Source organism: Epinephelus lanceolatus, chromosome 17, assembly GCF_041903045.1.
Source record: "Epinephelus lanceolatus isolate andai-2023 chromosome 17, ASM4190304v1, whole genome shotgun sequence".
NCBI lineage: Eukaryota > Metazoa > Chordata > Actinopteri > Perciformes > Serranidae > Epinephelus > Epinephelus lanceolatus.
Genome location: NC_135750.1, coordinates 4,357,018 through 4,383,153, shown reverse-complemented (window position 1 = coordinate 4,383,153; position 26,136 = coordinate 4,357,018). Strand labels below are relative to the sequence as shown.

General features: G+C 42.5%; 1 protein-coding gene across 2 annotated transcripts in view; it reads right to left on the bottom strand.

Annotated features, from left to right (window-relative positions):
* Nucleotides 1-26,136, bottom strand: part of cdh11 (cadherin 11, type 2, OB-cadherin (osteoblast)) — a 140,513-nt gene that overhangs the window by 7,553 nt on the left and 106,824 nt on the right. For both annotated transcript variants that reach the window (XM_033643795.2, XM_078176349.1), the window contains exons 8-13: nucleotides 20,386-20,573; nucleotides 10,521-10,634; nucleotides 10,241-10,380; nucleotides 6,399-6,535; nucleotides 3,614-3,735; nucleotides 2,425-2,542 (exon numbers count right to left, since the gene is read on the bottom strand). In XM_033643795.2, coding sequence (XP_033499686.2) covers nucleotides 2,425-2,542; nucleotides 3,614-3,735; nucleotides 6,399-6,535; nucleotides 10,241-10,380; nucleotides 10,521-10,634; nucleotides 20,386-20,573 — 819 coding nt within the window. The remainder of the gene's footprint in view (nucleotides 1-2,424; nucleotides 2,543-3,613; nucleotides 3,736-6,398; nucleotides 6,536-10,240; nucleotides 10,381-10,520; nucleotides 10,635-20,385; nucleotides 20,574-26,136) is intronic.

Genomic DNA, 26,136 nt, shown 5'->3' with positions numbered 1-26,136 from the left:
TTTTATTTTTTGGCCATAGTGATTGCACAAGCAAAAAAGGATAATAAAGCACAAAAGGAAGTAAACAGGGAAACATGATCATAATGGCTGATATTGGCTTTAAATGAACTATCAGAATCAGTCAACATGCTTTTTCTTATTCTGCACAATGAATGAATATTACATATATTAAAAAGTATTGTGTTTCATGTCTCCATTTGCTGGTGGGCAGTGCAGGACACACCACACCAACTGGGACAACAGACGCTCAGAAATGGCCCACTGTTGACCAACGCCTGACTGTCGGCTTAAAAACGTTTGAAGGGATAGTGCCCCCAACAATGAAAATTCAGCCATTATCTACTTACCCATATGCCGAGGGAGGCTCAGGTGAAGTTTTAGAGTCCTCACATCCCTTGCAGAGATCCAAGGGGAGAGGAGGTAGCAACACAACTCCACCTAATGGAGGCTGACGGCGCCCCAGATTCAAATGTCCAAAAACACATAATTGAAACCACAAAATATCTCCATACTGCTCGTCCGTAGTGATCCAAGTGTCCTGAAGCCCCGACATAAAAAGTTGTTTGGAAAAACATCATTTGAACTCTGTTTTTAGCCTCATTGTAGCCTGTAGCTCTGACTGCCTCTGTGTACACTGCGCTGACGTGTGTGCGCTTGCACGAGACCGTGAGACATGGGCACCGCGTTCATGTGTGTTTATGTGCTTTCGCTGGTCTCGTGCAAGCGTCCACACGTGAGCGCGGTGCCCAGAGAGGCAGTCAGAGCTAAAGGCTACAGTGAGGCTAAAAACAGAGTTCAAATGATGTTTTTCCAAACAACTTTTTATGTCGGGGCTTCAGGACACTTGGATCACTACGGACGAGCAGTATGGAGATATTTTGTGGATTCAATTCTGTGTTCTTGGACATTTTAATCTGAGGCGCTGTCAGCCTCCATTAGGTGGAGTTGTGTTGCTACCTCCTCTCCCCTTGGATCTCCATAAGTGTTGTGAGGACTCTAAAACTTCACCTGAGCCTCCCTTGGCATATGGGTGAGTAGATAATGGCTGAATTTACATTTTTGGGTGCACTATCCCTTTAAGAGGTAATCCTGAACATTTTCCTTTAAACATTTGGTGATTGAGCCTGTGGCCGACTCATACAAAGCCCCTGCATTTGCAGTCATATGAACTGGGGGTCTGTGGCAGCATTCCTGGGAAAAATCACAATCACACAGTTACTGATGCGTTAACCATCACACAGGGGTGGTTGGTCTGCCAGACAGGGTAGACGGATTTGTCGCAACAGACTCAACTGTGTGTGAAGCAGTGTACTGCTTTTTTTCCCAGCTTTTGTTAGCTTTGCTGGGAAAGGTGACACTGGAAAGTTAGATCCAAAAACACAACTGCAGTTACAACAAATTGCCAAAGGTGCTGCCAAAGAGAACAAAATCAGTCTTTGAGATTGTAACTTCAGACATTTACTTAGAGCACAGAACAAGCTGCAGCTCACTTGAAAATAATGAATAATAATTAAAAAAAATCGAGTGTGGCACTGTGGGTACTTGTGTCATCATAACTTGGCTTCATCCATATCCATAAAACCAAAGTCGTGCAAAGTAATTTTATCAGTTTGTAATCTTGTAATCTCTGCTGTCCAAACTTACTCTGAGCTGCTGTTACTACAGACGCGTCTGAACGAGCTGAGAACCCTCGAGACACTCATGGACTCGCCTCTTCTGTTGAGCCATGATGTTTAGCCTGCCAAGATCTATGGCTTATGGGAAATGGTGATCGTTAAAGGCCACTCATAACAAATATTGAATAAACAATATTAGATCGTTTTTCAAAAAACGACCGTCGTTATCGAGACGTATAAGGTGAGCTGCACGACATACTGCTGAGAATGGCTCTGATCCAAGGCTGTCTGTCTGCTGTGGTGTTGGAGGTGTAGCAGAGATACTCTCCCTGATTTAGTTTGGTTTTGTATGCTCAATACACTTCCCTTTCCTCCTCTTTACATCATATCAACATAATCCACACTTCCACTTTCTATCTATATTCTTCTGCGCTCGCCTCTCTCTCTGTGTCTCGGGCTCTCAGTGTCTCATTTTCTTCCTTTCAGTCTGTCTCGCAGCACTCACAAAACTTAATTCAATCAGTTGGCCCCCTAAGATATATGTACAGATGGACGGAGACCCCACTGCAATTAATACAGCCCGCACAACATGTGTGCATTCACGTGTGTGCGAGAGAGATTCAGAGCACCTGCTGCTTTCTACAAGGTAGTGTGAGCCTCCATCTGGTTATGCTTTGATCTAATCTGAGTGAGAAGCGGGGAGAGAGAAAGAGACGGCAGATGAAGTAACAGTTAGATCGGCTGCTAGAAAGAGCCAGAAACAGGAAGAAAAGGAATAAAAAAAAATGATATTTTAAAGGTCACCCACCTCTGTTGTCTTTGAGGGAGAAGTTTTGGTTGTGGGTGACCTCCGGAGCGAGGCTGAAGGTGAAGTGTTGTCTGTGAGCCATCTCATCTTTGTCCACTGCGCTTACGGTTTCAATAACCTAACACACAAACACACACACATTGAAACAAAAATCAGAAAGAAAGACATTAATGTAAAGTACTGTTTGTGGCTAAACTTCTTTTGTTTATCATAATGAAATATTTGTCAAACTTAATTCAACCAGATCGAGCTATTTCTATCCTTTCTATCTATCGTTTAGGGATGCTATGATTGTGTAAAGAAGAACAAAGCATGGAGAGACGGAGTTACAGATGCCAGGTGAGCAACCTAGCAGACAGCAAACACTGCAGTACATAGTGCCCACAAAACTTGAGCTTATTAATTAATGTGCCCCTCTATGTTGAGCTTTACAGTTGGAGAAGTAATAACCTGTGCAGCATCCTTGCTCACTCAGTATGGGAAGCTATCACATCGTACGCTGTGGCCTGTGATTCATTAGGTGCTATTGTACGGTCTGCAGACATCAAACTCTGCAGGATGCTTCAGTAATAAAAAAGTCACTCCAGACATGACGGCTCTATGTGGTGGGATTTTTAGAGGTAGGAATATTTAATATTTTGTTTGCCCTTGGGAATAACTTAATACAGAGAAAAAAAGATAAAAGTCTACTAAGGATCAAGAATATTCACTGTTGTTAACACCATATAGTTAATGTTATTCCATTATATATTTGATGGAAAAAAATATCAGCTTGAGTTGTCACAATTTCTGAGGTGTTATTTAAGTACTGTAATGGTAAAAATCTATAATAAATACATGGAAATGATACAAGTACTGGTAATACTACTAATGCCATAGTAACATATTGATATATGTAGGTATACTAATATATTACGAGCATTATAACAACATATTGTTTGTAATTTAGATGTTTCTCTTTACTTTTTATAGTTATAATGAAGTGACTGAAGTGTTTGGTAGAGGCTGATATTTAAAATAATATACCATGAAGTCTGTTAGTAAAAAATAAAATTAATTTAAAAAAATAAAAATAAATAAAAAAAACAACAACCCCGGGAAATAAAAAAATTCAAAGGAAATAAAAGTCCATTGCTTTTTGCTTGGTGACATCACACACACACACACACACACACACACACTGACGTACCTTCCCCGGTGCGACAGTTTCACACATGAGGACTTCGTTGTTGGTGGCAAACTCCGGGGCGTTGTCATTCACGTCTTTAACTTTAATGTTCACACGCACTTTGGTGTCTTGGTGATGACCTCCTGCACACACACACAGCATGAGACAAAATCATCAGCATTCTGCTGCGTGTTAAAACTCAAGTCAGTGTCAACGTCATTTAAAACAGACTGTCATTTGATCTTGAATTTGTGTGTGTGTGTGTGTGTGTGTGTGTGTGTGTGTGAGTGAGATTGCTTGCACATTTGTGTTGTAATCCATGTTTGGCATTGGCTGAACACATAGCTAACTCTGAATGTTTTCCTGCAAGATTGCCTATCAGTCAGCCACTCAGCCAGCTATTTATTTTTGATTTGCAAAAATTACAGACGAGTTTGTGAGACATCAAAATATCCCGTCAGACAGTATGCCACTGCCTTCGCCTGCTCCCACACTCTTTTTTACCAAAACTATTTTGATGTGCTAAAGTGACTAATGTCAAGTTATGCCTACTGAAGATTAAAATGATTTTTTTTAGAAAGTGTGATGCAGACAGAATGATGTCTGAACAGCCAAAATAGACACATACGGAAAACCTGAACTCCTGAATATTAACTGAGAAAGACTGAGCGAAAACAGAGTATTTTTCTATCCATTCATCTTTAAAAAAGAAAAACACAACCCTCCATTTCTACATTGTACTGCCCTGCATATTTGTGATTCTAGTCAGGATGATTTTTCAACAACCCTGTCATTACTAGGCATTTATTTAGCTTTCCAGGGCCTGTTAGCGGTTAGCGTAGCCTGCAATGGTCCTAGTTTTGTGGGCAGCGAGCCCGTTTCCATCTGGCCGTCTGGCGTCTTGCACGCCACAGGGAAACCACGCGACGCTCTGGTAGTTTGAGCCCCAACCACAGAATACCAGGGTGGGGCCGCCATGGCTCACTGGCTGGAGAGTTTGTGGGGTCGAAGCCGGGGAGAGAAAGCTCCGGAGGGCCTGTGGGTCGAATATCATCCGCCTCTTCTCCGCCCCTCACTCTCTCTCTCTCAGTTAGCAGGAGCGTTTGTGGTGGAGATGGATACTTAAAAGTTTCAGTGGTGCCTCAACTTGAGTTTTTCACTCTTCTGTGAAGGGTTTAGATCTGTGTCACTGAGCATCTTCCTACCAACCGTCTGTGCTGTAACCACCTCACTCACTGAGACACACTTTAAACTGAGTTAAAATCTCAGTGATGCATCAACAGCTCCTTCAGATTTTATCTCATTTTTTGAGCTTCATTTATTACCATGCCTTTTGTGTGTCAAATTCACAAAACTAACAGTCGGCAAAAGTGAAAATCATATCTGGCCACATCTCAGATAACACTGTCAGCAGCCAACCAAACACAGCAGATCCGTGTTTGTGTCTATTTCTGAGACGTTACATGAAAACAACAAAAGAAACTATGCAGACAAAGTGCACACGAATGCAACAGTTCCCTGCACTGGCCCTCGACACACTAACGGGGCTAACAGCTGGTTGCACTCAGCAAAAAAAATACCACCAAGCATCTGCATGAAGCCAATCCCTCCTGGCCGAAGCTGAATATATAATTAGTTTACTGAGGCAGTTCTTCACTGACATTCACAGCAAGATATTTTAACTTTAGTCCCACCCAGAGGGGGGAAAAAAATTAAAGACAGTAGCTTGAATCCCCTTAAATTTTGTACATAAGATGTCATGGAGTGTATCCAGCACCACAGAATGACAGGTTGGGCTCTGGATGCCAGCAAATGTACATCCTGGTGGCTGGTGGTGGATTTTTCCATCTGTGAGTTCAGTTTTGACTTTGTCTCTCCATCCTATATCAGAGTACACACTTTAGCACTACAGTAGCACAAATGGCTCAACAGCCAAGTTCAAATACAGCCAGACTGTAGCTCTTCAGCTAAGTGTTCTCCTAAAATGGCTGAATATATCAGTGAAGTAACACTGACAGTCTCATTGCCATTGTGTCACTTTACATTCATATGCAACAGGTGTGAGTGTGAAGACAAAACAGTGATGAGTCACAGTCTAAATCTTTGTTAGCTCATAGCATGATTGTGAAAGGAAGGTTATAGCCCATATATATATAACACAGTCTGCAGGAAAGAAAATCTCATCGTACATTTCTGCAAACCACAGACAAGTTACTTTACATATGTTACATTTGCACGTCATTATGTTGCTGATACATTTCAACGTTATGTTCGGCAACACTGTAGTTCACATGTAGTTTGGTTTAGGCACAAAAACCTCTTGGTTATGCTTACAAAGAGATTGTGTTTCAGCTTAAAATACTCAGTATTGTAGGCACAATCTGCACCGGAAACGCAGTGATGTTTCGGTGAAAAACAACTACTTTTCGTTGTACAACCCCCGGTGGAAAAACAGTGACAGGCCACTTAAAAACCACCCACGTTTGGTGCCTTAAAAACTGTCAGAAACACAGCAATGACTCACTAAAAAGGACCACTTTTATTGTTTGTTGGTCTTGAACTTTAGTCAGCAGCTCGGCAGGCATCTCGCTAAGGTGTCACACATCTACCGTCCCCTCCACCTCCAGATAAGCTCACATACCATGTCACTTTAGAAACGTTGATATGATACCTGTGGCATGTGCAAATGTAACATGTCTGTGGTTTGCAGAAATGTACAGTGCCAACATTTCCGTGACCCACGTGTCACCATATATCTGATTGAGTCTCAGTTCTATTAAAATATGTCTAGTCTGTGCATACAAACCTATCTCTGTGGCTGACACTGATATATTATGCCAGGGCTGCGTCTCTCTGTCCAGTGGTCTTGTCGTGGTGATCATGCCGTCATCTGCGTTTATGCTGAAGAACTGCTCGACGTCTGTGTACAGAGGGATCATGTACCTGTACGGAACATGAACACACATACATAATAAAAGTTAGGATTAAGAGATTTCTTGAAAAAAATATGCATTAATGTGCATCAAATCGCATTTATAACTTCCATTTTCAGACCTAGATACTCAGTGTCCAGAGTGAACACTGAAGTAATATTCAGGAAAACAAACAGCAGCTGCGTGATCCTCTCAGTCTGACGATCCTCTCCAGTGAAAATCAAACTTGTTAACATATCCATATGGTGTTTTCTTTTATATGCTACAAGACATATTAAGAGCAAAATAAGCAGTCAACGCCATGGCTGCGCATTTCCGCCTCACAACTGCAGCTCTCAAAAAGTCCGACACCAGGGTTTGTTACGTCGCCAATCCCATCAACTTGCAGGATGGAGTTTTCTATAATGCTTCGCTGATAATGAGGAGAAGCAAGATGGAGGTACAGATCATATTTTGCAAGTTTTACTCAATGGAGTCTGATTTCAAGATTTCCCGCTGTCTCACTGCGCGCTCCCATTCATTGTGCACTCAGTATAGAGTGCCTGGATGCACAGGATGCACTAAATACAATCATGAATGAGGAGGAAGCATCTGAGGGTCGCGATTCATGTCATCCCATGTGATCTAATCCTCTGACCATATTGACTGACCCAATGACGTCTTGCCCAAGGAAGTCCACTGTTAACATTCTGTTTGCCCTTGGGAACAAGGAGGCTGATTATTGCCTGTTGAATCTAATTTATCTGATATGTGCTGTACTGGCACGCTACCGGGTTTGCATGCCACGTCACCATTCATTAATTTCGTTTGTTTGTGATGCAGGACGCTCATGATGTGTTGCTAAGCTTAGTGAAACATTAGCAGTAATTAGATATTGATCTTTTTTTTTTTCTTTGTTCAGTAAATTAATATTCACAAATGTTAATCGTGGCAATTATCGCAGGTTAATACCTTTTTAGCGCCTGGTTTCCTGCCTCAAATATCGTGTTATGACCATTGTTTAATGTCATTGTGATTCATTTGTGCCATTAAAGCTACATTTATGGTGAACGCCTTCTGCTTTCATCCCTTTATTTTCTGTCGTCTTTCAGAAACCATCAGAAAAATCAATCATCAATCACCCTCACCTGTTACGTCCTTGTGATCTGTGGACGACGACATAATTTATTTGCCTGTGTTGTAACTCCCTGCCTGTATTCATTATTCAACAGCAATTCTCAACTTGATAAGTTGGACTCTGCCTGTGTTTGTTCATAAATGAAGCCAGTGAGTGGGATTCGAGTCACTCAGCCAAAAGCAAATTGTTTTCAGTGATGGCTTCGATTTCCTGTCGGATAAGGCTGTCGGACAGCAAGGTAGAGTGGTGGAAATATTATAAATACAGTGCACACATACTGATACTGAGATTTTTGTAAGGCTTTTTTAGGTGACGAAAAATTAAGCAGCTGAGGCAGCGTTTGCTTTTATGTACAGTACAGGCCAAAAGTTTGGACACACCTTCTCATTCAATGCGTTTTCTTTATTTTCATGACTATTTACATTGTAGATTCTCACTGAAGGCATCAAAACTATGAATGAACACATGTGGAGTTATGTACTTAACAAAAAAAGGTGAAATAACTGAAAACATGTTTTATATTCTAGTTTCTTCAAAATAGCCACCCTTTGCTCTGATTACTGCTTTGCACACTCTTGGCATTCTCTCCATGAGCTTCAAGAGGTAGTCACCTGAAATGGTTTTCCAACAGTCTTGAAGGAGTTCCCAGAGGTGTTTAGCACTTGTTGGCCCCTTTGCCTTCACTCTGCGGTCCAGCTCACCCCAAACCATCTCGATTGGGTTCAGGTCCGGTGACTGTGGAGGCCAGGTCATCTGCCGCAGCACTCCATCACTCTCCTTCTTGGTCAAATAGCCCTTACACAGCCTGGAGGTGTGTTTGGGGTCATTGTCCTGTTGAAAAATAAATGATCGTCCAACTAAACGCAAACCGGATGGGATGGCTTGTCGCTGCTACCACAGCCATGCTGGTTCAGTGTGCCTTCAATTTTGAATAAATCCCCAACAGTGTCACCAGCAAAACACCCCCACACCATCACACCTCCTCCTCCATGCTTCACAGTGGGAACCAGGCATGTGGAATCCATCCGTTCATCTTTTCTGCGTCTCACAAAGACACGGCGGTTGGAACCAAAGATCTCAAATTTGGACTCATCAGACCAAAGCACAGATTTCCACTGGTCTAATGTCCATTCCTTGTGTTTCTTGGCCCAAACAAGTCTCTTCTGCTTGTTGCCTCTCCTTAGCAGTGGTTTCCTAGCAGCTATTTGACCATGAAGGCCTGATTGGCGCAGTCTCCTCTTAACAGTTGTTCTAGAGATGGGTCTGCTGCTAGAACTCTGTGTGGCATTCATCTGGTCTCTGATCTGAGCTGCTGTTAACTTGCCATTTCTGAGGCTGGTGACTCGGATGAACTTATCCTCAGAAGCAGAGGTGACTCTTGGTCTTCCTTTCCTGGGTCGGTCCTCATGTGTGCCAGTTTGGTTGTAGCGCTTGATGGTTTTTGCGACTCCACTTGGGGACACATTTAAAGTTTTTGCAATTTTCCGGACTGACTGACCTTCATTTCTTAAAGTAATGATGGCCACTCGTTTTTCTTTAGTTAGCTGATTGGTTCTTGCCATAATATGAATTTTAACAGTTGTCCAATAGGGCTGTCGGCTGTGTATTAACCTGACTTCTGCACAACACAGCTGATGGTCCCAACCCCATTGATAAAGCAAGAAATTCCACTAATTAACCCTGATAAGGCACACCTGTGAAGTGGAAACCATTTCAGGTGACTACCTCTTGAAGCTCATGGAGAGAATGCCAAGAGTGTGCAAAGCAGTAATCAGAGCAAAGGGTGGCTATTTTGAAGAAACTAGAATATAAAACATGTTTTCAGTTATTTCACCTTTTTTTGTTAAGTACATAACTCCACATGTGTTCATTCATAGTTCTGATGCCTTCAGTGAGAATCTACAATGTAAATAGTCATGAAAATAAAGAAAACGCATTGAATGAGAAGGTGTGTCCAAACTTTTGGCCTGTACTGTACGTGACGTGGGAGTTTTCTACCTGAAAGTTATTGCAAATAAAAATTGTGATTCGGTCTTAAAGAGACAGTAGGATGCCGTATTTGGCTGACAAGAATTGAGACAAGAGTTTTTCAGAGTTTAATGAATGCCTGGAGAGGAACTTTAAAGAGGGACGTGTTCAGCTTTCTGTTAGATTAGTGTGGAGATCATTTGGTTACCAAAGGAAACGACTGTGCAAACAGCTGTTTGTGCATAATTACTGCACGGAGAGACTAAAACAATGTGAAGCTTGTATACTGTTTTACAGCTTCTAAGTCTGGATTCAGTGATTGTTTTTCACTTGATTTTTATAAAATGTGTCTGGTTATGCTTCTGTAATCCTATTTTGCTTCCCTATTCTGTTGAAAACTTTTTTACATGTAATCTGTGTTTCTGCATAACAATATGAGTGTAAAGCCGAGTTTCTCTGAGTCATATTGTTTGTTCAGTGTAGCTGAAGGAACACTGTTTAAAAGGGATTTTTTTTTTTCTGGCGACGTTCCAATTTACACTGGTGTGAAAAATTGAAATTCTCCCACAGCTACACGCCAGACTCTGTGGATGTGTTTGTGTGTGTATACAGCGAGTGTTTCTGTGTTACCTGACGGGATTGTTGGCAACATCAGTGTCCTTGGCGTGGACTCGTCCCACCAGGGTGCCTTCAGGCGCGTTCTCTTCCACCTCAAAAGTGTAACTGGGAGCTACAAACACTGGCGGCTCATCTGCATCCTCCACTGATATCTGCAGACACACAAACACACAGTTAAAAGGCTCCTGTGATATTTATCTAGTCACACACATCAGCGCGCTCCTGCACACAATCAAACGCATGCACTCACACCCTCCTTCAAACAGACAAACTTATTTTTATACATGCATACCTTTATTGTGGCTTCGTCCTTATAAGGCCCCCAAGCGAGGTACTGAGGGTCGACATGAGGGTTGGATCCCTCCACCTTCAAAGTGTACGACCTTTTAGTCTCAAAGTCCACCGGCTGCGAGAGGAAGAGGGACAAGAGAGAGCAGACAGGTCACTTAGATCAATTCATCTCTCATCAAAATTCACCCACTTCATCAAATAATAACTGCAAACACACATTTAAATGATGTGTCATCTTTCTGTGGTGTAATGACATCTGAAATGTGAATAAAATGCTCTGCAATCCACTGCAGACTTTGTGAAATGCAGTGAGTGACCAGTGCTGTGTCCTGGTCCTCTGCTAGGGGGAGCTGTTGCTGCACGAATGACAACAGGGACATTATCACTTGAAATGACAGCAGCAGTCCAACTGTTATCACTGCTGTTACACACCATCAAAACCAGGAGTAACCCAAATGCTGACTCTCATGTCAGTTAGTTTGATGTATTATGATATGAAGGGAGTATTTTGGGACCAAAATGAACCAGTTGGTTGTTTCTGTTTGTTTTTTATCATCCGATGAAAACAATGCAAGTGTGGTTTTAATGAGGCAGGATTAGGTTTGGGAGTTTGGGACGCTGTGCGATAAAAAGAGAGTCGGAAGTGTTTTAGTTGACCAGGTGGGGATGAGATAGAAGTCCCAGGCCACAAGAACTACAGTGACACTGTATAGTTTTCCTTTTATTCTGCCTTTTTAATGGAGACCAACATGTTCCCATCCCAGCTTCTCAAATACCACACAATATGACACACTTGGTAACCTCCTCGACTGTTCTGGACGTTGAAGGATGGTTTGTCAATTTATGTTTGTTACATGCAGTGTGTCTTTTCAAAATAGATTTCCGTTTCCATAGAAAATGTACAGTTTCTGTTTGTTAACCCTATGGACTCAGCAATACAAATGGTCTGCCAGTGCCTATACTGGTATTTTTGCTCATTTTTATAGGCAGAGTGTGAAGGCGTTGTGATAGATTCATCCTTCATTCCTCTGGTGCCACCACGCATTTTTGCACCACATGTAAAACAGCACAATGACATCAGTATGAGCATACAATGTGATGACACGGAAGAAAGAAACCTTAGCTTTCTGCTGCACAAAGGATGAATGCAGAATTTTGGCAAAATACTGTGTGTGCATTACATGTAAGGTAGGGTAACATAAGGTTATGACATGACAGCGGGGGAAATAGAAGCCTTAGCTCTCTGCTGAAAAAACAATGAATGCCCTAGCTTTAAATTGACATTTTTACAGGATTATGGAAGTGATTTCTTGCAGCAAGGGTTGCAGCAATGTATTAGTTTCAAGGTATCAAGGTATATGGTGATTTATGAATTGATGGTTATCATGCCGTGTAGGCTACATACGCCTATCTACAAAATTCAACTGGACATTGAATCTCCCCTTTATTTTAGTCATTTACGAAGGTGAGACTTTTGACACAAACTTCAATTCACAAAATGGTTTCAAGCTTCAGTTATAATAATAAAACATGATGCCAAGAAACCGCAGTATTTTCTGAGATGGTTATCGTACCCTCAAAGTCTCATACTGTTGCATCGCTACTCGCAGCCATTACTGGGAAAGAAAAGGCGGCAAAATACCATGTTTGCACGGCATGTTTGGTAAGGCAACGTAAGGTCATGACATGATGACAGGGAGGACAGAAGTCTACGCTTTCTGCTGCAAAGAGAATGAATGCTCTTGATATTATGATTCTTAGTTTAGATCTGTTTCGACGAGTTCTTTCAAACAACGATCTCCCACGGCTGTCAGTCAAAGGTCTGTTTTTAAAGGGTTTAATGCATACAGTCTTTTTCAAAATGAACTACAACTAATTTTAAGGTTTATTTACTAAGGTTTAAGCAACAAAAGCATGTGGTCAGAAAAAAAACAAAATAGTTTGGCTTAAAATTCACACGTGAAACGAACAGCGGGCTCCTGGATGAAAGTCTGGAGTTTGTTTGACCCAGCCACCACCCTAACCCTAACCGTAACCCTAACCCTCGCCTTGACCCTATTTTCTCTCTCTTTATATCAAGGTAGCTGCCAACGGTGTTACAAACTGCCACTGCCTGGTCCGTATCATATCGCTGAGAAGGGTGCCTTTGTGTGTCGAATGTCTGATGCTGACATCATCAACAAAGTGGCTGTCGAGACACCTGAGTTAAGACTTAATTATTAATCAAATTCTCTGGCATTGCTTTTTTGATATCACAGTTTGCTCGGCCAACATAGTAACCCTGAGATTCAATTCACTCATATTGAACTCAGATTCAATCCACTTACTCTATATTGGTGGAAACCCATTGACTTTAATGGCCTTGATATTGAATCGACTTGAGTGTGTGTGCTTTGAGGTGTGCCACTCAACACTCAGACATCACACACTCTCATTCAGCCATAAGAAATTGTCACAGCAATTACAAAGCAATGACCTTCAGCCAGATAGTCGTGCGTCTAATGACTCTTCCTCTTTCTCCCCGCTTCTATTCTTCTGTGCTGAGTGCAGCAAGGAAAACCTTTAAGTCAACAAATGTGTTGGCAGTCATTGTATAAAAGCCATAATACCATAGGGATGCTCTCTGCCATGATTATGAGGACTTGTGCGTTGCCAACAGCACTTGGCTGGGACCATGCGCTCATCCGTAGCTCCGTCAAAGCCGTAATCACCGTTAAAAAACACTCTTTTGGGTATCATTGCTGTATTATGAACCCAGATAATAACCACTTTACCCCACCACTATTTTTCCAGCCAGTATAGCTGAACTGGCAGATTCCCAGGAGCACGCTTGATCTTTTCATCTCCTGGCTACCATCACTTAATGAAATCCCACTGGGAGGAGAGCGGGCTCTTAAGCCCTGTGTGAAGTGTTGTAAAAGCAGAGTGAAGCTGCGATAGATTTATGACTTTAACACACAAGGTTTACCAGGAGTTAGGATAGTCACCAGGACACTGAGTATTATGGGTGGAAACTGCTGATGGATGAGATTTCACATTAAAGAATGTCTCATCTTTTTATGTTATATTGAAGCAACCCTGCTTTTTATTGACCCATTGAATTATATTATTATACTGTTTCCCTTCTGTTGTCGGGGATCAAACATGGTGGTCAGTCCTCATCATCTGCAGGTAACACCTCTGAGAACAGCATGCAGAGGCTCTTTAATGTGATCAGATTCAGAGCTGTTTTCATGTAATGCAGCTGCCAAATGACTCAATGCTGTAGGGACGTTTCCTCTCAATGGATTGTTCTGCGCTCATTCAGTCGCAGCGGCATCTGACTCTGTGGTGTCGCTGTTTAACGTGTTGATGACAGGTACAATGATAGTAGGATAGATGTGACCCAGTTCTTTCAGTTTCCCTTTTTTTCGTCACGCTCCCTCCGTCTCCTCTGCCCTCTCTCTCTCCATCTCTCAGTCTACAGAGTCGCTCTCTCTTCATTCTCTCCCTCTTTGTGTAATCAGTGTGAGATAATAATATTCACAATAATGCCTCCCCCCTCCCTCGCTGTCTCTAGCACACACACACACACACACACACACACACACACACACACACACACAGCTCCTTAATATTCTGCGGACTGCTTTCGTCAGGACACAGTTGAAAGAGAATAGCTGATTAAAGCTCATCCCCGTGTGTGTGTGTGTGTGTGTGTGTGTGTGTGTTTGTGAGGAGAGTGAGAGAATAGAGATTAGTGAAGGCTACTCCCGACGCTGATTTGAAAGTGTGTTTAGGTGTGACTCTGTGTGTGTTGTTGTGTGTGTTTATGTGCTGTGTTTGGCCTTTAATTTTTGTGTGACACTGCCTTCAGGGGGCGAAAGGTGTTGATTTCCCCTGAGAGGCATCACGACATAATAAACATACACACACACACACACACACAGTTCAAATTGGCATCAGGCTATTAAGCTATTATTCCATGAGACACAGGGATCTGTGTAGAGGGATTGTTGTGCGATAGCTCCTGCCGTCAGTCAGTGGGCTTACACACACACACAGAACCATTACGTTATTTCATGTTAAATATATAAGTGACCAGGCTGCCTTTAAAACTGAGTATTAAAGGGACGCACACTGGATAGTTGGCCGAGTAATCGTAGTTAGACTAGCTGTTGTGGCTAAGCATTCGCATAATATAGTAAATGAGCTAACAGCGCTAACGATGGATTAGGATGTCCAACAGCGTTTTTTGCCGACGCTAGATATTGAATAAAAGCCAGAGACTGTGTCATATTAATTTGCCGTGAGCTGTGAATTCACCACCTCTAAGCGGAAGAGAGAAGATAATGTTATCTCGGAGCCTTATGGTGGAAAGTTTCTCCTCCTCTGTGCCGCTGCATTGTGTCTGCAGGTGTCTGTGACAAAGAGTGGTGTGAAAGTCAAGATCGCTTGCTTTTCTTTTGGGGATGCATCTTTCGTCCAGCGTCGAAACTGTTGGCTAGTTGGTTTGCGGTGTACATGTTCAAAGAATGCTCCTGAAACCCGAATAGTACCGGCAAATCCCACATGTCGTAATCTGTAAATGCTTCCAATTCAGAATATCTACATGGAGTATGCTGTTGACATGACCAGTATCAAATTCAGAGTATTGTCATATCCAGAGTAATAGTGGAATATTAGGGTGAAGAAACATAGTCAGTGTGAAACTGCCCCAGTTAGGTTTTGACAATGAAACTACTGGCTTAGGGAAGGAAAAAGCATCATGTTATAGAGTAAAAATAAGTAAGTAACGTGATGTGAGTACGTCACATGAGTGAGGTTACATCAAACCGGCACTAACATAAGGTGCCCAGCTCACCTGGTAGAGCATGCACCACGTGTACAACCCCCTCTCCCTCCTGCCAAATGCCATATTTCCAAAACATTCTCACTCCGGCCTCGTCACATATCGCAGTTTGTTCATGGACTTTCCGTGTTGACATATGATGCCATGTTGTTGTCCCCTTTGTTGTTGTCCTGCTGTTTTTCCCCCCTGATGGCGCTGGGCGCTGTCAAACAATAATGGGGACCGGCGGCGTATCATCCTGTCATGAAAGGACAGCCCTTTTTGTTGGTGTCCAAGCGCTGGTTTTCAACAGTCTCTGTATACTATGTCAGTCATTTGGAGCTTCTGTACATCGAAGTTAAGTTGCTGTGAGTGTTAAATGTTGCCACAGATGGGTTTACAATGGAGTTAGCTGAAAGCCGGGGGCTTCAAATAGAGATGTCCAAGGGTGACAAAGCATCGGTATTTGACGACCTGGGAGTGAGAATGGGCCGACATCTGAGGTTGACGTGACCTCAAGCAATTTAATTCACTTAAAGGGATAGTGCACCCAAAAATGAAAATCCAGCCATTATCTACTCACCCATATGCCGAGGGAGGCTCAGGTGAAGTTTTAGAGTCCTCACATCACTTGTGGAGATCCAAGGGGAGAGGAGGTAGCAACACAACTCCACCTAATGGAGGCTGACGGCGCCCCAGATTAAAACATCCAAAAACACATAATTGAAACCACAAAATATCTCCATACTGCTCATCTGTAGTGATCCAAGTGTCCTGAAGCCCTGACATAAACAGTTGTTTGGAGGAACGTCATTTGAACTCTGTTTTTAGCCTCATTGTAGCCTGTAGCTCTGCTTCTGTGTACACCAAGCGCAAGACCAGCGAAAGCATGTGAACACACATGAAGGCGGTGCCCATGTCTCACGGTCTCGCGCAAGCGCACACACGTGAGTGCGGTGCACAGAGAGCCAGTTAGAGCTACAGGCTACAATGAGGCTAAAAACAGAGTTCAAATGAGGTTTTTCCAAACAACTTTTTATGTCGGGGCTTCAGGACACTTGGATCACTACGGACGAGCAGTATGGAGATATTTTGTGGTTTCAATTATGTGTTTTTGGACGTTTGAATCTGAGTCGCCGTCAGCCTCCATTAGGTGGAGTTGTGTTGCTACCTCCTCTCCCCTTGGATCTCTGCAAGGGATGTGAGGACTCTAAAACTTCACCAGAGCCTCCCTCGGCATATGGGTGAGTAGATAATGGCTGAATTTTTGGGTGCACTATCCTTAAATAATAATTAAAAAAAAAAAAAAGATCAGTTGTTTCATTTCAAGTCACCGATGATGCACAGTTCAGCTGTTATCTTAGTGTTACTGCTTTCTAGAAAGACTGAAGTTTAGTTGAATGTCTGCGTCTACATGTGGCTTCATTCCACGTTGCTGCGTATGTGTGGGTGAATTGTTTTTTACAATGAGGTCAATGGTCCTGTCTAGTTTTAGTTAGCGTGAGTTTAGCGTAAGTTGTTTTCATGCATTTAATGCTTCTCAAGCAAAGTTATCAGCCTTTGGCTTGTTTACAGTCAAACACATGCACACACACAAACACTGTGCTCCACTTGAGTGTAATCAGTTGCTCTCACTGCTTTGATGGGGCTGTCCTGCTTTGCTCATCACTACATTAACTTGGTTTGCTTCCAACAACTTCTTCGAGGGATCTTCCTCTTGTAAGCTGCACATTTTAACTGTTTGCGTGTGCTTCATTTTACAGTTTGTCTGGCAGAGGCGATCTGTATTTCAGTTCTTACTCAAATCCGGTCAAACTTACAAATTCCCACCTGAGCGCTGCCCACTACAATCACGCAGTTTTCTACTGTTCTCCTTATCTGTGGGTTAACTACCTTGCTCCAGGGCACACACATCGCTGAGGGAGGAGAGGGCGCATTACTCATCATTATCACTCACTCATTTCCCTGCTCGGTCCTGGTGACACCAGTGGGATGAGAGTCCCTAACCCTGGCAGTCTTAAAGCCGTGCTCCAGCGCTGAGCTCCAAAGGAATCGCTCATGCAGACGGTTGTGAGAAAAAAAGCATGAAACAGACTTCTATCGATTGATTCAGACAGAGATTTTCCCACAGCATCAGTAAAAACGAGCTGTGGGTTAAGGCCGGCTGCTCCTCTGAGCTACGTCCTCGCTGTCTGGACAGGAAATGCAGCTTGATGCCATCACACTTTTCAAGCACATGCCGTAATTACATATTTGAATGCCAGGCCTTTCAGCAGATAAGGACACGCTGCGTTTCTGTGGGCTGAATGTCTGGCAAACCTAAAATTGTCCTCTTTTAATTTCTAGGATAACAATCCAAAGAAAACCCCAGCCTTTTTTTAGAGACTGACTTTGGTGTACATTTCCTTCTTATTTCCCCCACACATTGATAGCTCAACTATAAATGCTATTATTTTTTAACTGAGAGACTGAGAGGTTGGACGCCCCGGGAGGGAAAAGCAGGCTACCACAGCTCGCTGGAAGATTCAGCTCATAATCCTGACCTGCAGCTACACATACAACAATGTGTGTGTGTGTGTGTGTCTGTGTGTGTGTAGAGCGAGAGGGGGCTTCTGTGTATTTGACAGAGCGCTGTGTGTATTTGAGAGAATAAGAGACAGTGTGTGAGTGTGCATTAGAGAGACACAGAGAGAGTGAGAAAAAGTAATTGTGTGTGCTGAGCTGGATCACCGAAAGCTACAGTGTGTGTGTATGTGTGTGTGTGTGTGCGCGCGCGTCTGTGTGCACGTGTGAGTTACAGTCACAGTGCAGGGGATGAGCTCTCTGGCCTAGGGAAGCATGAAAGTTAATGCACTCTCTCACACACAGCCCCACTACCATGGCAGTCAGTGTTCACATCAAACACAATAAGAAACCATGAGGGTCGACGGAGAAGGAAACACAACACTTTGCTTCCCCACCCACCTTCATACCCCCCCATCTTTTTCTTTTTTTAACCCATTACATTAACCGACAACCTGGACTCGAGTGCAGGCTATACGAAGCTCACACTGAACTGCTTTGTCTTGAGAAAAAGTGCCTTCCCAGCTACATGTCTGTGCTGGCAAATTGAAAAAGTGGATGACGACGTGCAGCCAGAGAGCAGCCACTATTAGCTAATTTTGACCAATGTTCTTTACCAGAAACCGCTTCAACCAATCGAATGTTCTGTCTACAGGATTTTTATGACAAAAACAAAAGCAGCCAACGTCTCCACTGCTGCTTTCTCTCTCTCCATTGTGGATCTTGCTGTCGTTGCGAGCTGTCAGCTATAAATAAATTGTTAAATATTGACTTTCCTGTCAGCTCTGCAGCATTTAGATTTCTATGGTGTAAAACATACTGTTACTTTATCCCCGACAACTCATGCATCTGAACAACTTTTTGTAGCTTCGACTGTGTCTCTTCTGTCCTTTCAAGCTCATTTCCTTTACCAAATTACCCTTTTCTGCCTTTCCTTAAAACAGCTATGATTTTTTAATGTGAAAACAATGCTGTAGTGATGAGCCTACGGAGAATCATTTCCTGTATCTGCTGAACCTCGTCTTGGAGCTATATACAGAGATTCAACTCATCGTTTTGCTGTCCAGCATTGGGTTGCAGCAGTGTACCAGTTTCAGTATATACCCTGATATGAAAACTGGTAATCATACTATTTGCTGATCTACGAAATTGAAGAAAATTCAACTGGTCGGAGAATTTCACCTTCATTGTAGTTATTTTCAAAAGGGAGTTTCAATTATAGGATGAACACATTTGTTCAACCAAAAATAAGCCTTCAGTTTTCATTCCTTTGAGGGCCACTTTGACTGATAGCAGCCCTCGTCTGGCTGTAACTTTACTGTTTGGATTCACTCTCACAGCTCTCACAGTGTCGTTTTCAGTGGCAGCAGGCAGCTGTTCTCAGAGAAAAAGCTCCAACAATTGTGGTGGACAACAGACAAACACAGTTAGGGACGAGCTGGTGAACTTGGTGGAGCATTTAAAGATGGGATGGCATGCAATGGAAAGCCGCAGCCTGGAATTGTGCCCACAGCTGCTGCAGCTCGGACATTGACTTTGTATATATGGAACGCCTGCTCTACCTACAAACCCACCAGGTGCCCCATAGTAGAGCATTACCCTCAGGACTTGGCAGAGACCGAAATAATATTGGACTGACACCCATGACACCCATCATATGGACATAAACCAACCCGGTCTCACTCCAAAGTCATCAAATAGTAGCACTTGGGCAGTGACTGCGGGCATCAGACACCAACGAGAAAAGCCGTCCTCTCTCATTGGCATGGTATGCGGTGGTATGCCATTATTGTTTAACTGCGGCCAGCGGCGTCAGGGGAAACACGGCTGGACAACAGCGTAAATTAAGGGGGCGAAAGTACGAGTTGGGCGGGCTGGAGGGGCGAAGGTTTGGTCCAACAACTACCGACTTTCACCCAGGAGGCCGCTGTTTGCTTCCTGTATGAATGTAAAGCCAAACCCTGTTCTTTTGTCCTAAACCCAACCATGTGTGTGTGTTTGCTAAACGTAACTACTTTGATTTGTTGTTGAGGGAATAAAAAGATGCCAATTTGTGTACCAATGTAGTGCGTTTATTTTGAAAGAGACTGTGTGCAAACTGTACATTTCCTGTGAAAACAGAAGTGTATTTTGAAAACAGACAATGTATGTAACAGGCTGAAGTTGACACAGCGTCCCAGAACATCAAAAACTGATGTAGCCAGGGTGCATTGCACATCGTATGTCAACGTGAGAAGTCCATGACCGAACGTGGACATGTGACGAGGTCGGAGTGAGAATGTGTTGCAGTGTCAGTGTGAGCAAAAGGCTGACGTGACGGTCTGGATGGGACTAAAGATTTAATAGGGGTCCTCTCACAATACATGAGTATGATGATACACACTCCAAATGTATAGTTGATCAGATGATTGGTCGAAGAGAGACATGCACACAAAGAGAGACAGACAGAGACGCATTTCATTGTAGTTAAAAGTCTCTTTCTGTCATTCCTTACCTTCTTCAGTTTAATAACAGCCTCTTTGGTCTCGGAGTCGGTGCTCAGTTCAAACATGCTCAGTCCATCTCCATCCGTTAAGCGATATTTCACCATCCCGTTGTCTCCGAGGTCAGGGTCTTTGGCCTTGAGACGGCCCACCTCCTCTCCTGGCACTTTATCCTCCGATACGGACATGGGATACACACCTGGGAGAAAACACAGGCAGATAAAATTCACTAGGCGCTGGTTGGCTGGTCGGCGATGTTAGTGTCAGCTTCTGGTCGCAGCTCACTTTTGTATTCACTCTTTAGAGTCTGTAGAGAATTCCTGGCTGGCTGCCACTGTGTTTACTATCTGAAGCAGGGTCAGTTTGGAGGGCAGAAAAGCATTAACATGAACCATGCCATCTGTCTCATATGGCCCAAAGGATATTCATATGGCCCAAAGGATATTAATACCCCCTATAGTGTCAGGTGTGTGTGTGTCTGAGGGAGTAGACACCTGGTTTGCAGAATGAGAGCAGTAGGACCATATGTCTCTCTCCTTTTTTTATCCTCTTCCTTTTCTCTCATCTCTTATGTTCTCCTTCCCCAAACCTTTAGTCCTCACTCATATTTCCTTTGTCTCATAATGACTCCACACCGGCGTTAGCTGTGGCTTGAAACATGGGCTGTCCATGCGTACTTCCCATTGTTGTGAATGCGATATCTCAAGAACCCCCTGAGGAAATTCCTTCAAATTTGGCACAAATGTCCATTTGGACCTAGCAATACACTGATTATAATATGGTAGTCATAGGTCACTGTGACCTTGGCCATTTCATTCTTGTAAACACAATATCTCAGGAATGCTCTGGCGGATTTTTTTTTTTTTTTTGGACTCAAGGATGAACTGAAGAGATCTCAGTGGTCGTAGGTCAAAGTTCAAAGTCACTGTGACCTTGTCTGTCTTAATCTTGAGAACAGCATACCTCAGGAACACCTTCAGGGAATTGTTTTGTCTTGTCAAATTTGGCAAAATCGTCCAATTGGACTCAACGATTGAGTGGGTAGAATTTGGTGGTCAGAGGTCACTGTGACCCTACATTCGTCTCATTCTTATGAATGGAATATGTCAAGAACACTTTGAGGGAATTTCCTCCAATTTGGCACGAATATCCACTTAGACTGAGCAATGAACTGGTTACAATTTTGTGTTTGAAGGTCAAAGTCACTGTGACCTTGCGTCCATTTTATTCTTGTGGGCACAATATCTCAAAAATGGCCTGACAGAATTTCTTCAAATTTGAAACAAACATCCACTTGAACTCAATTGATTAGATTTTGGTGGTCGAAGGTCAAGGCCACTGTGACCTCACAAAATATGTTTTTCTGGCCATAACTCAAGAAATCACAGGCTAATTATGACAAAATTTCACATAAATATCTGACAGGATAAAATTAAGTGATGGCATTTTATATCCAAAAGGTCAGCTTCACTGTGACATCATAATGTTCTGTGAAAACACTTTTCTGGCCATTACTCAACACCATATCTCAGGAACAGAAGGCAAGACATTTGGTCAGATGCTGAATTGGTGACTCTGATTTTGAAACTGTGTGTATATTTTCTGTGCTGCCTAGGAAAGACGTGTGGGAGGCATCCATGTTTTCACAGACATGGATGTAAACTGTAAAAGAAACCTGAGTGGTGCGCAGAGGCAGACGACCACGAGACAGTAATTCTACTTTTATCATATGTCACCTCTGTTCATCATCCTACATCTACTTTTTCCCCCAAATCTCTCCTCCTCCTCCTCCTCCTCCTCCTCCTCTTCTATGATTCAGGCACTGAGCACAGAGTGGACTCATCACTTTATAGCTTGTGAACCATTAGCATGTTTATCCTGCCTGTCCAGGTGTAGCAATCCCGTGAATCATGAAATTCATTTGGCCATGTGGCTTCAGAGCAGAAGCGAGTGGGAGAGGAGAGCGATTCACAGGACTTGATCCATCCAGCCCAAATCTCTCCTGCCACCCTCCACCTCCGCCACATCTCCTCCAATCCTTGCCAAATCCCTCGTCTCCATCTCTCCTCTTCATCTCTGTCCCTGCTTTCTAAACTCCTCTCCAAACTGCTCCACTCTCACTCGGTAACTTTGTTCCCTCCCTCCCCATCCCTCATTTGCTTCTCCTTTCCACAGCATCCTTCTAAATCTCTTCATTCATCCTCACCTCTCCTCCCCCTCTCCGCCCCGTTTCTCTCATGTCGATCCTTCCTCCTCCTCTCCTCCTCCTCCTCCTCCTCCTCCTCCCTTCTGCCTGCCTCTTCTGGCTAAAAGCTCATTTCTTCCCTGCCCTCCCTTTGCCCTCTTCCTCCCTCTCTTCTCCTGTCGTTCCATTCTTGCTTTTCCTAAGTAGCTTAACTTCAATGGCTCCTGGCAGCTGAGTTAAACACTGTATGACAGGACACACAGGCAGCCTGGCGTACCTGGCTGCGGGCTAAAATGAGGCACAGCTCATACAGGAAATGTATATTTACAATCGAGGACCACAGTAGAAGCAAATGTGAGTTCTGGAAAATAAAAGCCATGCACTCGTAAATCTCCACTACTTGTTTTCCTCAGTAAAATCCAATGTTCTTCTCCACCAGTTACTCCGTGAGAAAGCAAGTATGAGAGTTTGAGAAAGTCATTAGATGCTCTCATTACCCCCCCACGTAAATGATTGCACTATTTGTATTCACACAGATGTCCAGTCTTCGAAGGAAGAGCTCATAAAACCAGCAAAGTTTAGATATAAACACCAATAAAGAGGCTCATAAATGTAACTCATGTAATGACCGCAATCTCTTAGATCAGTAATTTTAATGGGATTACCAACAATAATGCCTAATATTACTTTGAAATTTATGAGCGGAGACTTTTATGTGTTATCACTGACAATATTGTAGATGCATTTTATATTGAATGTGGTGAATATATCAGTAATTTAAACTTGGCAGGCGGACTGGTTAACAAAGCTTTAGTATAGTTTGGGAAACATATTGCGTCTCTCCCAGAAGAGTTGTTTTCTCAAAACAAGCTGAGCATCTATTTATGGTTTTATTTCTTTAAGTGCCAATTATTAACCGGGGAGTTGTTATTCATGCGTAAAGCTATTATGTCTCTGCGGTGTGCTGTAATTCTGCTGTGGTGGGTGTGGACTTACAATCAGCTCAGAGTTTTGCTTTGTGGTTAACGGTATTAAACTGATTCCTGAAGGAGACCTATTAATTTAATCAACAAAATATTCTTGGTGAACAGAGTGACAGTGTGTTAGGGCCATTAGAGCTGGGGAAGGGGGTTACATTTTTCAAGAAATTACTCAGAATTTCTGAGATTAAAATCTCAATCTCTAAATTTACAAGAAGAAAAACGTGGATGTTCTCTAAGTGGAAGATTTATGTGATTAAAAATCACAAATTTGCTGCCAGAGAAGCAGGTGACGTAGTTTAACAGTCCACACAGGAAGGACGTCATGATGGGTAAATTGGTTAAAGTTCAGGACTTTGATTCAGGAGACCAGCATCTTTGTCCTCTGTGAGTCAGCGTTAGTTTAATAATTTTTAGACCAAGTTGACTTCTTATTTTCAGTTTTTAGGATGCTGAATGCTCAGTGGAAAATTCAATCCAACGTAAGGGGCTGGAATATTCCGTTTCATATTCTGGATGAAAGAATTTCTCGCACTTGTATACACTCATTCCTCTTTAAGTTCATTCCGGTCTTTCTGCGCATGCTCATTTCCTTGCCCTTCTGGCGCGATGATGTATAGAGCGACTCATTGCACTCACTGGTTTCCATTCGCCACAGCACGGCCTTCTATCTCCCTTCTTCGACCTTCTACCTCCCTTCTCCTCCTCAACAGACGAAGCATTAGCAGAACAAGGTTGTTGTCGTACTGCTGCATCAAGAATATAAGCAAAACAAGCCTGAAAAAGGCACTAAGAACGGCGTAATCAAGCATCTTGTTATCCGGAGCGAGGACTACAGTGTTTTCTTCCGGTAAACGTAAACACGTAACATCCGCCCCGCCCCCTATCCAATCAGAAACCTTCCCTGCCTCAAACCTTGCACAGACCCGAATAAATTTATTTAATTCTGAATGAAAAGCCATCATGTAACCGCACTCATTACTGACTCACACGATCTCTTGGTACGTTCCTCCTTGCATAGACTTTGTCACCTGACTTTCTGGCAGTCTTTTTTTTTCTCGTACCACTTTAAGTTTAGAAAATATGCATTTTTTTCTCCCGTAAATTTACCACTATAATCTCAGTGAATATCCAAGTTTTTTATTTTTTTATTTACCATTTTAATCTCAGGAAATATTAATTTTTTTCTCGTGAATTTACCACTTTGACTTTAAAACATATCCAAGTTATTCTTTTGTTTGTTTGTCTGTTTTTGTTTCATATATTTACCACTTTAATCTCAGATAATAGACACATTCACAAATTTACCACTTGCATGTAAAGAAATCTGTATGTATTCATTTTTTAAAGCTATAATAGCCCTTATATGCCGCCATTGAAGAGCCTATTTTTGTTAAAACTATTTGTCACAGCCTCCATATTCGTGATTCAAACATGATTTGGACCATTTAGCTTCAGAGTTGCTACATGCTGTAATTTTCTCACTTTTGATGATGGTAGTAAATTTACTGCCCTCAATAAAGTGCACTCAAAGTCAAACACATTTCTGTAACTGCAAGTTCTTGTGATTTAATATGTGAAAGTCTCTTCAGTACCAAAAATAGCTTGGATACAATCATTTTCAGGTCTGTACATGTGCCACGACTTTCAAGAAAAGTCGACATGGTGATATTTTTTTGGATCGTTGATACACTAGGTGTCTTCTTGGTTTTAATATATTTTACACATGATATTGCCCTTTATTTCTGGCCAGATATTAATTATAAGTTCCTCATCCAGGTTTCATATTTTTTCTTGTTATTCATATTGATTTTTGTTGGTTTTTGGTGATGAGAATAGACGGTTCTATAATAGCAATCCCAAAAAAAAAACACTGCAGGTAAATGATATGTGTAAATACCATCCTGTAGATTATCTTTCACAGCCTCGGATGTCTTTTATTATCTGCTTTGTTCTCATGTTTAAACAAAAATGAGGTCAAGCAGGCTGCGAAGGACGGTGGCTGACACATATTACCCATATTCAACAAAACCACCGCTGTCATGTTGGTCTAATACACACTGAAGTGAGAGAGAGTTAAAGAACAGTCGCTTGTTTTTTGTCTTCATTTCTCTGGCCCTCCCTCTGTCTGTGCCGTGATGGATTCTCAGAGTGGCAAAGATGCTTGATAATGAGGTGAAAAGGAGAGAATTACAAGGACAGAAAGTCTGTGAGAAACACAGAGAGGCAGAGAGATCAAGCCTCGGAGTGAAAGAAGAAATATAACAGCTTGAATGGAAACTGAAAAGCTGCTGGAACACATGAGAAGGAGTCAAGCTGTGCCGTATATCTTTTCCTGTCTGTTTTTATCTCTTTCCTTGTGTTTTCTCTCTCTGCTTTGCCTCTGTTTCTCTGTTTTCTTTCTTGACTTGCTTATCTGATTTCCCTTTTTTCTCTCCACCCCGCTCTCTCTCTCACTCTGCCCAACTACTAAATAAGTAATCACTGTCCTCATTCACACCATCTGGGAGGCTTTTCTTGCAGGTGTTTGTACTGCTTCCACTTTTTTTTCTTTTCTTTTACACGGGTAGCCACTACCACAACATATTGCTATTTGA